Genomic DNA, 12,197 nt, shown 5'->3' with positions numbered 1-12,197 from the left:
TATGTTCTTCATACAGAGTCTTGGAATTGCAAAACTAAATTAATTCCTAACTCTGGAATCTGACTAATGTTTCTATCCCAGTACTGTTAAGATTAGTGCACTAGTTATAGCTAACCACCTACAAGACCATAAAAGGTTTTTAAAGAGATGTTTTTGGTTTGGAAATATTTTATTAGTAATTTTTTCAATGTATTCATTTGTTGTTCGTATTTGTGAAGGTGCAAAGGGAACCTAAACAATCAATTCAATATTTCTTTGCCACTTTCCCTTTCAGGTGTAATAAAGCTGGCATAGCTGATATCCAGCTACACTCTCAGCAGTGAGAGTGAGCCAGAACAGGCCAGTAGAAGCAGGGGGTAGTGTGGAGTGTCAGCAGATGGAAGTCGGGTTCTAAACAAGTTGTACTTAACTTAGCTTAGCTGGTGGAATGTTTTGTAAAGATTTGCTACAGGCAAATAACCTGCTCTGCCCTTAGACTCTGTGATTCTGTGGAACAACAGTATGGTTTCAAAACTATGCATGTTTTTCATTCCATCTCTATCAACTGTACGGAGCAGCTACTCTGGATTGCTCTGGGTCACCCCGTCTATTTACTAGTAAACATATCTGTTACGTAATAACATACATTTCCTTTTATGTTTTTAAATAACAGAACAATGCATAGTATAAAACAATAAAAATACTTCTTTAGTGCACTGGTCCCATTTTTCCATTTTGCGTGTTTGTGCAAAGGAAAGAAACAGGACTCCTACCTAAACTGTTCTTTCTGTATTAATCTTCCTCCACTTATGCTATATTCAGAGCTTTACTAAGTCATGTTCCTTCTGCATCTGCTTGGAGAACATTTTTGACTGTCAACCCCAGTCACAGGAGCTTTTGGGAACTGTTGGCGCTGGATGGAAGTTTTCTGAATGTTGTAACTTTAAGGAGCTCATTCTCATTGTATTTTACCCTGCTGGAGGGAGTGGGGTCTGAATATATTATATGATAGAATAAGTGTTAAATGAAGAATATTATTTAAATGAAGAAATACCTTTAGTGGACACTGACTTTGAAAGAACTCCTTATTCAGTAACTTTAATTCAGTCACTTACTGATGGGTCTAGTGAGTATCTCAAATGAATATGGTAACCCCGAGTGGTGGGCTTCTTTTTCTGGACCTCCGATTTGGTTCAAAGGCTCCTAACAATTCATATCAACATGAGTAAATATCTCACCATTGTTTAAAAATCTGAGGAAGCGCAAGTGTGATTGTTCCATCAGGAGTCCAAACTAAATTAAAGTAGGAGATTGCCTCATGGAATATCTTATTAATAATGCTTTTCTCGGGAATTCCTTCTACTCTATAGCACTGGGGAAGAAATCTGGATATCTAGGAACATCCTTTTTTATTTTCCTTGGAGTCCTTGGATTTAACTTCTTGAGACTGTCACCTGCATAGAAGGTTATTGGGAAGAAAGAATGGCAGTTTTAGGAGCATCTCACCCTCTTTGGGTCCCTGAAGCACATACATACAGGGAGAACTATGTGAAAAGAACTTCCATATGTCCCAGCAATTGCTAAGTGTTGTAATGGTTCCTTGGCACCACAGGCTGTCAGGGATTAAGTCATTTCACAGTTGTTTGAGACAAATGATAGAGCTGAAAGTCTGGCCTGTAGCATGTAAAAATATTGAGCAATGCCTCAGGATATCTTTGGAGAGAGAAAGCAAAAAAGAATACTGTCAGTATCTGATTTAGAACAGAAGGAAAATATGGGGAGGCAGAATTTAATCTTATGTTAGTTTATGTGATTGTGTCCTGCCTTTGTAAACTCATCAAGTATTTGGGCTAGTGTTTTTGTAATGAGATGAGGGACAGAGGTTAGAAAAAGACATGGACAAACCTGGTAAGCGTGTTGAGTAACACATATGTGCTTATTGAAATGGTTGTGGCTATGTCCCTCTCTGCATGTGCCCTGTCATAGGAACTATGATGTATATTATTCAGGTATATTTTAATGTGAAGTTTTTGATGCTGCACACTGGAAAATATGATACACAAAGACCATAAGGAGCCTCAGTTACACATCTCTTCTTGAGATGGTCAGATTTAATGCAGTCTTTGAGGGAAGCATTTTGAGCCTACTTATCCACCAGCACACATTAACGTGAAATTTTCTTTACGTGCACTGACATACACAGTGCATATAGCAAGATATCAATAACCATGAAAAACTCATTTTGCACAGAGATACCAAATTTAAAAAAATATACTATGCAAAAAAATCATTTTTATGATGAAACTAAGTACCAGACTTTTACAATAATTCTTTTAAATTGGCATTTTTATAATTAGGGGGGTGTGTGTATGTGCATATACATGTACAAATGATAGAATAGTCTAGTTTCTCAATTTGAACAAACTAAGAATGTTTCATTCGTGTAGATAGCTATATCCACAAGATCTTGTGGATCAATTTCTAATGGCCTACTAGAAAATTTGGTCTGAACTCTGGATGTGGGAAACATTCTGGAAAATATAAGATAACAAGGCTTTCATGTAGTTTTGTGAAAAACATTATTCTTTGCCTTCTGTGCTTTGCATGCAGAAGGTGTTTGATGCCTCATGGCTTTTATATAAGACTTAAACTTACTAACTTCTCTGCTCTGTGGCACTGTATTCAGGATGTAGAGTCCTCAGGAATTCCTATAGAGTCTCCAAGATCGAGGACAGGCCTTTGGATAATCTATAGACCATTTGATTATATGCCTTCTGATGATGCAAGAAGGTGTTTTTTCATCCCCTACTTAGGGAAAGGCTTGAGATGTCTATCTCCAACCACCACATGATTTTCAATCATTTGTACTTAATACCTTCTTCCTCTCTGAGGACTAGCACTGTGCCCTTGTGGCCAAGAAGGCCAATGGCATCCTGGGGTGTATTAGAAGGGGGGTGGTTAGTAGGTCCAGAGAGGTTCTCCTTCCCCTCTACTCTTCCCTCGTGAGACCGCACCTGAAATATTGTGTCCAGTTCTGGGCCCCTCAGTTCAAGAAGGACAGGAAACTGCTGGAGAGAGTCCAGCGCAGGGCAACAAATATGATCAAGGGAGTGGAGCATCTCCTTTATGAGGAAAGGCTGAGGGAGCTGGGTCTTTTCAGCTTGGAGGAGACTGAGGGGTGACCTTATTAATGTTTACAAATATATAAAGGGTGAGTGTCACGAGGATGGAGCCAGGCTCTTCTCGCTGACAACCAACGGTAGGACAAAGGGTAACAGGTTCAAACTGGAACACAAGAGGTTCCACTTAAATTTGAGAAGAAACTTCTTCTCAGTAAGGGTAACAGAACACTGGAACAGGCTGCCCAGGGAGGTTGTGGAGTCCCCTACTCTGGAGACATTCAAAACCCACCTGGACACCTTCCTGTGTAACCTCATCTAGGTGTTCCTGCTCCAGCAGGGGGATTGGACTAGATGATATTTCGAGGTCCCTTCCAATCCCTAACATTCTGTGACTATAATGCTGTTTTTAGTTGCATAAGCAATATTTTGGGGACTAGAAGCTATAGAAAAATGTTTGGTCAAAAATTTGGTAGAACAGAAGCCACAGGGGCTATATTTTGCTAGTCTGTGTCATAGTTCCATCAGTTCTTTTATAAGGGTAAAGTGACTCCAGTATTTAACCATTTAAAATTAGGATTTTTAAATTAAATTAAATTGCCACAGTGCCATTGTGAGTACAGTTGATTCTCCTTCTGCAAGGAATGCCTCAAGGAGTACAGCCGATGCTACTTTGGTGTTGTTTGTTGCTTCCTTTTTGTTCCTTACAGCAGAGCAGTGATACTGTTTTGACATTTGTTCTTCTACCGGCACCGTAGAGAAACTAGCCAATTTCCTTGCACTTTGCTTTCACCAACATCCTCAGATAGATAATCTGCTAGGAATTTGTTTTGATATACTAATGATTTACAGAATTAATTTCTCTTCTTTTAAGTAGCTTCAGGGAGTATCTGATCTAAGTTGTCATTGCGTGCAATCTGTCTACTCTGAATTTGTTTCTCTTTTTCAAATCTGGTGTTATATGAATTTAACACAAATCGTTAAGTAAATACACAAATGCCCATTAATATCTATGTTGTGCTATCTATTTTTACATTTATACTGTGTGGTGTTAGAAGTTTATTTATAGTTTAAGATTCATGTCTTATTTTTACATACCATATGTTGGAAATGAATTATATATTTTCAGATGGAAACAACTTTTTTTTTTTAATTTGTCTTACAGAGTGCAGGCTTAGTAAAAACAGATGGTAGTTCTGTATTTGAAGAAGCTTTATAGAACACTGATGAAGAACATAAATTAGATTTCAATGTTAGACTAGTAATTAATAAGAAATTTGAAAGCTATGAGCAGGCATAGCATCTTTGACCTTGACTGGAGTTGGGCCTTCTGCATAGGCTGCAGGACTCAATTTTATAGGAAGAGCTTGTTCTCTTTTTATTGACAGTATCATTCCCCATTTGAATGGGGAGTAACGTCTTAAAATGAATGCATGGTTGTTATAACAGAATTGACTGAAAGCAGCTGAGAGGGTGGTATATATATATATATATATACACACACACATATATAAAAATATAAAAAAATATACACACACCCCTCCACTTTAAATTGTGCCGTTGAGCTGTTCTTTCTCTCCTTCATTCATTTTCCCTTCTTGCTTTCTGAATAGTAAATGTACACAACCAAGCAAGCAGGAACACGCAAATACCATTGCATTTTCCAAATTAAAAATTAACAATTGCATCTAGTAGGTTGCATAATTGCAAGCATATAAAATGTACATGAAATCCTGTACTAATTTCTATTTTCAGTATACCCCAACTGACTTGTTATCCACAGCCTATTTTGTTCCAGAATGTTTGATATTCCTGTATTTCATGGACTGAATTTAGAGACACAGATTTGTATGGAAATTTAGCTCATAATATGGGTTTGAAATGTTACTATTTTTTTTAAATAGGAATATTTGTACTAGTTCTGTGGTCCTCTATGGCTTCTGGTGCTTTCTACCTTCTGTGTTTTCACCTCCTAAATCTCATTATGTGACAGCTGAAGACATTATCACTTTCAAATATTATTTTTCTTAGAAGCAATTGGCTTAGCCGAAGTCAAGTTGAGTTGATAAGGATTTTCTGTGCCTGGAAACATAACCCATTCCACTTAGCACTACTGAGAAACTTCTTTCTTTGTAGCATATTAGGATTTCTTCTGCTGACAACTGAATATGTTCTTAAGTATATATTTCATAATGATATCCATCCTAAAGTTTTTTAAAAAGTGATTAATTATAATTTTCTTTTATGAAAATTGTAAGATCATATTTTGATGTTTAAGTTTAACTCAACATTCCTCTATTCTCATCTTTTGAATCAAATCAATACTTAAGGTATCATTTTTCTTTAATTGCCTTTCTGCATACAGTATTCATTTTGAAATCTGTGAAGACGGTAGGTAAAAAGGGAGGACAAAAGACCATTGCTTTTCTGGCATATTCTGTAACTTCAAATGAAATATGAAAACACTGCTGATTTAACATGTATTTGATATGTATCTGAGAACTGAAATGGTCAGCCATGTCATTAGTTTATTCTTTTCTTCAGAAAAACCCCACAACATTTGAGGGATTTGATATTATCTACCACATAATCAGCTAAACTGGTTACTATTCATTGGTATTCTGGGTGCTCTAAATACCTGGACCTCTTTACAGCTGTTTTGCCATTTGTGTGATCTGACTGACAGAATTTACAGGCTAATGACAAGAATCAAATGCACTTGAGCCTCACTGTATTTTGAAAGTTTGGCCCTTTATATCAAATAATACATTTGCTAAGTGCAAACCAACTGCCTTTTGGTAATATATAAATAGATAGATTTACCTTCCTGCCAGTATGAATTTCATCTTTATATCTAGCATACAAAGTCTTCAGAAAGACCACAGGCAAAAGAAAGTGTATGTGCTCATGTTGCATACATTGAATTCACCGAGTGTGTTTCTTTAGCTTAATTCAACATTATGTTTCTTTTGCTTTAATAGTATTGCAGTGGAGGTAAGAACTATACCTAAGATAAAGAGAAGGAACGTGAAGGAGAATAAAAGAAAAAAAAAATAAAAAAAGAAGAGTAAAATAATTTGGGTTAGGGCTTTTTTTGTTTTTGAACTGAGAGTTCAGGCTTGCATTTCTAAACTTTTGAAGGATGGAAAGGGGCAAAAAGCAATGCAGATGAGGAATTGCTTGTTTGGCCCTATATATGGTGTGCAGCATGCCGGAAATACTTTTCTTATATTCAGAAGGACATTCTTTGTGTATTTCACCTTCTCACCCCTTAAATTACTTCTAAGTTTTTGAATAATCTAGTTTTAAAAAATCCTGCAAAAGTTTTTTGTTTCCGATTACATATTTACTGAACAGCCTTGTCTAGATTCAGACCTGAAGTGGTGTGAAGGTCATCTCCTGTTGCTGAGATTGTATGTTCTTTGTCGTTATGGATTATTTTCCTTTTTTGAAAAGTTACCTTGCATATCCCTACTCTCTACTAGCAACAAATATCGTTTAATTAAGTATTTAGTTAGTAAATCTTCAGGAACAACATTTACCAAACAGTGTGAAGTGTTTTATTACTTTTCTTCCTGAGTGGTAAACTGAAGGCTTTGATTCTGCAAGGACCTACATACATGTGTATTTAATTTTCAGCTACTAATAGATCTCACCTGGCTGCCTAGGCAGCTCTGGTGTTTGCAGGCCTCTGCTTTTCTTTTTTTGAGGGTGTAACTACAGTTCATTTAGACATGGTCGACCTAGCTTTAAAACAGCCAGTTCAGGTATTGCTAGTAGTTGAGGTACAGTTGAACTGATTTTTCACTATGGGTTATCTTTTAGGGTCTTTATGTAGTTTTTTGGGTGATTTTGTAGCCTGTTTTGGTCTATATTCATACCTGAAGTTTGACGAGAGCTTGAATAGTTCTACTGCAGCTATAATTTCTCCAGCCTGAAGCATTGATATGCTCTAAAGAAGTCTTAATATTGTACCGTAGAAAGTATTTTCAATTTGTGATTTAGATTTCCATCCTGAAAAACCTTTCTTAAGTTCTTCTTAATTCTATGAACTTGGAATAAGCAATTGATTTTGCAGGGATGAGGTTTAAATTGGCATGGAGTATTATCAACAATGACAACTAAACAAAAATTAGAGGGGAAAAAAAAAAAAATCTTAGTAAATAGTATATGGAAATTCAGTTTCATATAGGGTTTTAAAAATGGTTCACCAAAACATTATTTTTGGCTTAACCAAAATGACATTTTCTTAGTAGTGACTTAGTAATGTCATTTGCTGAAGTGACATATTTATTTTGGTTTTAGTGGTCATTAGCAGCTCTGAAAACAATGGTATTTTAAAATGGAATTATAACAAGGTTTGTTAATGGCATACTAAAATTAACCTTATATTTTATCATTTCAGTTATTCATGGTGGACAATGGAGCAGATGACTGGAGAATAGCCATGACTTATGAGCGCATTTTCTTTATCTGCTTGGAAATACTTGTATGTGCTATACATCCCATACCTGGGAACTATACATTCACATGGACAGCCCGGCTTGCCTTTTCTTATGCTCCATCCACAACAACAGCTGATGTGGATATTATTTTATCTATACCAATGTTCTTAAGGCTGTATCTTATTGCCAGAGTTATGCTTTTACATAGCAAGCTCTTCACTGATGCATCATCTAGAAGCATTGGAGCGTTAAATAAGATAAACTTCAATACCCGTTTTGTTATGAAGACTTTAATGACAATATGTCCAGGAACCGTACTGTTGGTTTTTAGTATCTCATTATGGATAATTGCTGCGTGGACTGTCCGAGCTTGTGAAAGGTAAGGTTGTTCTGTTTGGTTGGTGGGGTCTGTCTGTCTGTCTTGTTTTGCTGCTTTGGTTTTGTATTTGAAGGACCTAAATATTTAATGGCATGGAGCTTCCTGGTCTTTAATATGTTGAGTGCTGGTTGGATTTCACTCCGTCACAGATTGTCAGGAATGCTTTGCCTTTTAATCTGAAGGACTTATGTAGAGAAGTTTGTGCCATAACGCTTATTGTAGTATTGCAAGTCGATTTCAATGTTTTCATTTAACTTGGCTGAAACACAGTGGGATACCATAAAATGTCTTTTAACAACAGTTACAGTTGTTGATATTCTGTATTGATAACAGCTTTCATTTATTGTGTTTGCGAGTTAAATTTATTGAGAGTCATGTAGATAAAATAGCTATGGAAAATTCCAATGGAAAAATGTATCTTTTCAATTAGACTTTTATTGTATTGTTTCTTTAAAAAAAAAAAAAAAAATATTGTCAGGAAGTTGGCAAAATCAAGAAAGGGTGATGTACTGGTTTAGACTGGGACAAAATTAATTTTCTTTGTGGTAGCTCGTATGGATTTGTGACCAAAATAGTGTTGATAGCACACCGATGTTTTAGCTAGTGCTGAACAGTGCTTATACAGCATCAAGACCTCTGTTTCTCGCTCTGCCCACCCCCAGTGAGTAGACTGGGGGTGCACAAGAGATTGGGAGGGGACACAGCCAGGACAGCTGACCAAAGGGATATTCCATACCAAATACCATCATGCTCAGCAATAAAAGATGTGGGAAAGAAGGAGGAAGGGGAGAAGTTTGGAGATATGACATTTATCTTCCCAAGTAACCATTACACTTGATGAAGCCCTGCTTTTCTGGAAAAGTAAGATGGGGAGTAGTGAATGAATTCTTTATTTTGCTTTGCTTGTGCATACAGCTTTTGCTTTCCTTATTACACTATCCTTATCTTAACCCATGCATTTTCTCACTTTTACCCCCTCCCACTGGGGGGGACTGAGTGAGCAGCTGTGTGGGGCTTAGCTGCCTATCGGGGTGAACACACAACAGAGGCAAAGAGAAATGGGGGGAGGGAGGGAGAGAGAGAGCGCGCGATAAAAACAGAGGGGAAAAGAGAGAGAGGGTGAGAGAGATTAAAAAAGAGAAAAAGAAATAGAGCAACAGAGAGACAAAGAAGGAGAAAGGGAAACTTAGAGAAGGGGGGAGAAAGAGAAAAAAGAGGGAGAGAAAAAGAGAAATGGGGAGAAAGAGAATAGGGGAAGAGAGAGGTAGAGTGAAAGAGAGGAAAAAGAGGAATGGAAAAGAGAGCTAGTAAAGGAAAGATAAATAGTTAGAAGGACAGAGAAAGTAAGATAGGGAGGGAGAAATATTGAGAAAGAGAAAGGTGGGAAGAGGGAGAGCAGACAGACTAACCAAGAGAGACAGCAAAAGCAAGAGTGTGTGAGAGAGGGAGAGAAAGCATGAGAAAGCACACAAGAGGCAAAGCGAGTTGAAGAGAGAAAAAAATGGGAGAGAGAGAAATACTGAGAAAGCTCGGGGCAAAAGCCAGAGACTGAGTGGGAGAAAGCAAGAGAGAATGCGAGGAGCAAAAAAGCAAGAAACCATGAGAGAGCAAGAGCAAAAGCTAGGGAAAGAGAGAGCAAGAAAGGAAGAGGCAACGAAGTTGAGGGAGACAGCAAGAGAGGGAGAAAGCAAAAGCAAGAACATGAGTGTGAGAGTGAATGAAAAGGTGAGAGAGAGAAAAACCTAGAGAGGGAGAAAGGCTAGGGAAAGATAAAGTGAGAAACAGACATGTTGTTTTTCCTCTTCCTTTCCCTGTTTGCCCACTTTGGAAACTGTTTAGGGGAGTTATTTGTGACAGCTAGCTGATATAAATCAGCAGTTAAAATGCAAGCTGACTGTTACGGTCAGGTTACTTTTGCAAGTTATTAATTGCATTACTTCTCAATTTCTTACGGAGAAAAATAGCTTATCTTATAAACTGAATGTAGATATTATCTTGACATTGCTGCTTTTATTGTTAATATTGCCAGAATTGTGGAATGCAGTTTGTTACAGTACATGCTTAGTGTCTGTGTTGTTCAATTATGTTATGGCAAGACTAATCATGTTCTGAAAATGTTAACAGTGACATATTATAGTTTCAAAATATTTCCAATACCTGGGACAGAAGGAACATTCTAAGGGTGGGTTGACGTTGTCTGGCTGCCAGGTGCCCCCCAAGCTACTCTATCACTCCCCCTCCTCAGCAGGACGGGGGGAAGAAAATATGACAAAAAACCTTGTGAGTCAACATAAGGACAGGGAGATCACTCAGCAGTTACTGTCATGGGCAAAACAGACTTGGGGAAGATGGATTTAATTTATTGCCAATTAAAAAACCAGTAGGACAGTGAGGAACAAAGACAAAACTAAAAAACACCTTTCCCCTACCCCCTTCTTCCTAGGCTCAACTTCACTCTTGACACTTCCTCTTCCTCCCCCACTGAGCAGTGCAGGGGGGTTGGGAAATGGGGGATGCAGTCAGTTCATAATGCTTTGTCTCTGCCACTCCTTCCTCCTCATGCTGTTCCTCTGCTCCAACATGGGGTCCCTCCCATGGGATACAGTCCTTCACAAAGTGCCCTATCGTGGGTCCTTCCCACAGATTGCAGTTCTTCACAAACTGCTCCAGCATGGGTCCTTTTCACGGGCTGCAGTCCTTCAGGAACGGACTGCTCCAGCATGAGTCTCCCACAGGGTCACCGGTCCTGCCAGAAAACCTGCTCTGGCATGGGCTCCTCTCCACATCCTGCAGTTCTTGCCAGGAGCCTGCTCCGGTGTAGGCTCTAAATGGGCTGCAGTGTGGATACCTGCTCTGGTGTGGGGTCCTCCATGGGCTGCAGGGGGACAGCCTGCTTCACCATGGTCTTCTCCATGGTCTATAGGGGAATCCTTGCTCTGGCACCGAGAGCACCTCCTCCCCCTCCTTCTTCACTGACCTTGGTGTCTGTGTAGTTCTTTCTCTCACATTTTCTCTCTCTCACAGTTGCTGTGCAGCATTTTTTACCCTTCCTTAAATATGTTATCAGAGAGGCACCAACAGCATCGCTTATGGGCTCAGCTTTGGCCAGCAGCAGGTCCATCTTGGAGCTGGCTGGAACTGGCTCTATCCGATATGGGGGCAGCTTCTGGTGTCTTCTCAGAGACATTATCTCCGGCTGCAGTGTAGAGCACATTTTTAACATCTCGTTCTGTCTGGACAGTCCCACGGGCAACTACATGAGTTATCTCATGTTTAATTTGTTCAAAGGCTTGTCTTTGTTCAGGACCCCACTCAGAATGGTTCTTTTTCCAAGTCATTCGATAGAGAGGGCTCACAATCTGACTGTAATCAGGAATATGCGTTCTCCCAAAACCTACAACGCCCAAAAAAGTTTGTGTTTCCTTTTTATTAGTAGGTGGAGACATAGCTGCAGTTTTGTTGATCACATCCATTGGGATCTGGCAACGCCCATCTTGCCATTTTATTCCTAAAAACTGGATCTCTCGTGCAGGTCCCTTGACCTTGCTTTGTTTTATGGCAGAACTGGCATTCAGAAGAATCTGAATTATTCTCTCACCTTTCTTTAAAACTTCTTTTGCTGTGTCACCCCATATGATGATGTCATCAGTGTATACTCTGGGTGTTCTGGAGCTTTACCGTGTTCCAGCATGGTTTGGATCAGTCCATGGCAGATGGTAGGGCTGTGTTTCCACCCCTGGGGCAAGTGATTCCACACGTACTGGATGCTCCTCCAGGTGAAAGCCAACTGTGGCCTGCACTCTGCTGCTAAAGGAATAGAGAAAAACACATTAGCAATGTCAGTTGTGGCATACCACTGAGCTGCCTTCGACTCCAGTTCAAATTGCAGTTCTTACATGTCAGGCACAGCAGCACTCAGTGGTGGCATAATTTCATTCAGGCCACAGTAGTCTACTGTTAGTCGCCACTCGTCACTAGATTTATGCGCTGGCCAAATTGGGCTATATCAAAAGGAGTGTGACCAGCAGGTTGAGGGAGGTGATTCTCCCCCTCTACTCTGCTCTCCTGAGACCCCACCTAGAGTATTGTGTTCAGCTCTAGGGCCCCCAACGTAAGAGGGACATGGACCTGTTGGAGTAAGTCCAGAGGAGGGCCATGAAGATGGTCAGAGGGCTGGAGCACCTCTCCCATGAAGACAGGCTCTTAGAGTTTGGGTTGTTCAGCCTGGAGAAGAGAAGGCTTTGGGGAGCTGGTGGCTGGTCATGAGTGGTGACC

General features: G+C 39.3%; 1 protein-coding gene across 1 annotated transcript in view; it reads left to right on the top strand.

Annotated features, from left to right (window-relative positions):
• LOC135577095 (small conductance calcium-activated potassium channel protein 2-like) overlaps positions 1–12,197 on the top strand; it is a 99,767-nt gene that overhangs the window by 12,797 nt on the left and 74,773 nt on the right. The window contains exon 3 of the mRNA XM_065044792.1: positions 7,504–7,922. Within this exon, the coding sequence (XP_064900864.1) occupies positions 7,504–7,922 (419 nt within the window). The remainder of the gene's footprint in view (positions 1–7,503; positions 7,923–12,197) is intronic.

This window comes from Columba livia, chromosome W, assembly GCF_036013475.1.
Source record: "Columba livia isolate bColLiv1 breed racing homer chromosome W, bColLiv1.pat.W.v2, whole genome shotgun sequence".
Lineage (NCBI taxonomy): Eukaryota > Metazoa > Chordata > Aves > Columbiformes > Columbidae > Columba > Columba livia.
This window is presented reverse-complemented; position numbering and strand designations above follow the sequence as displayed.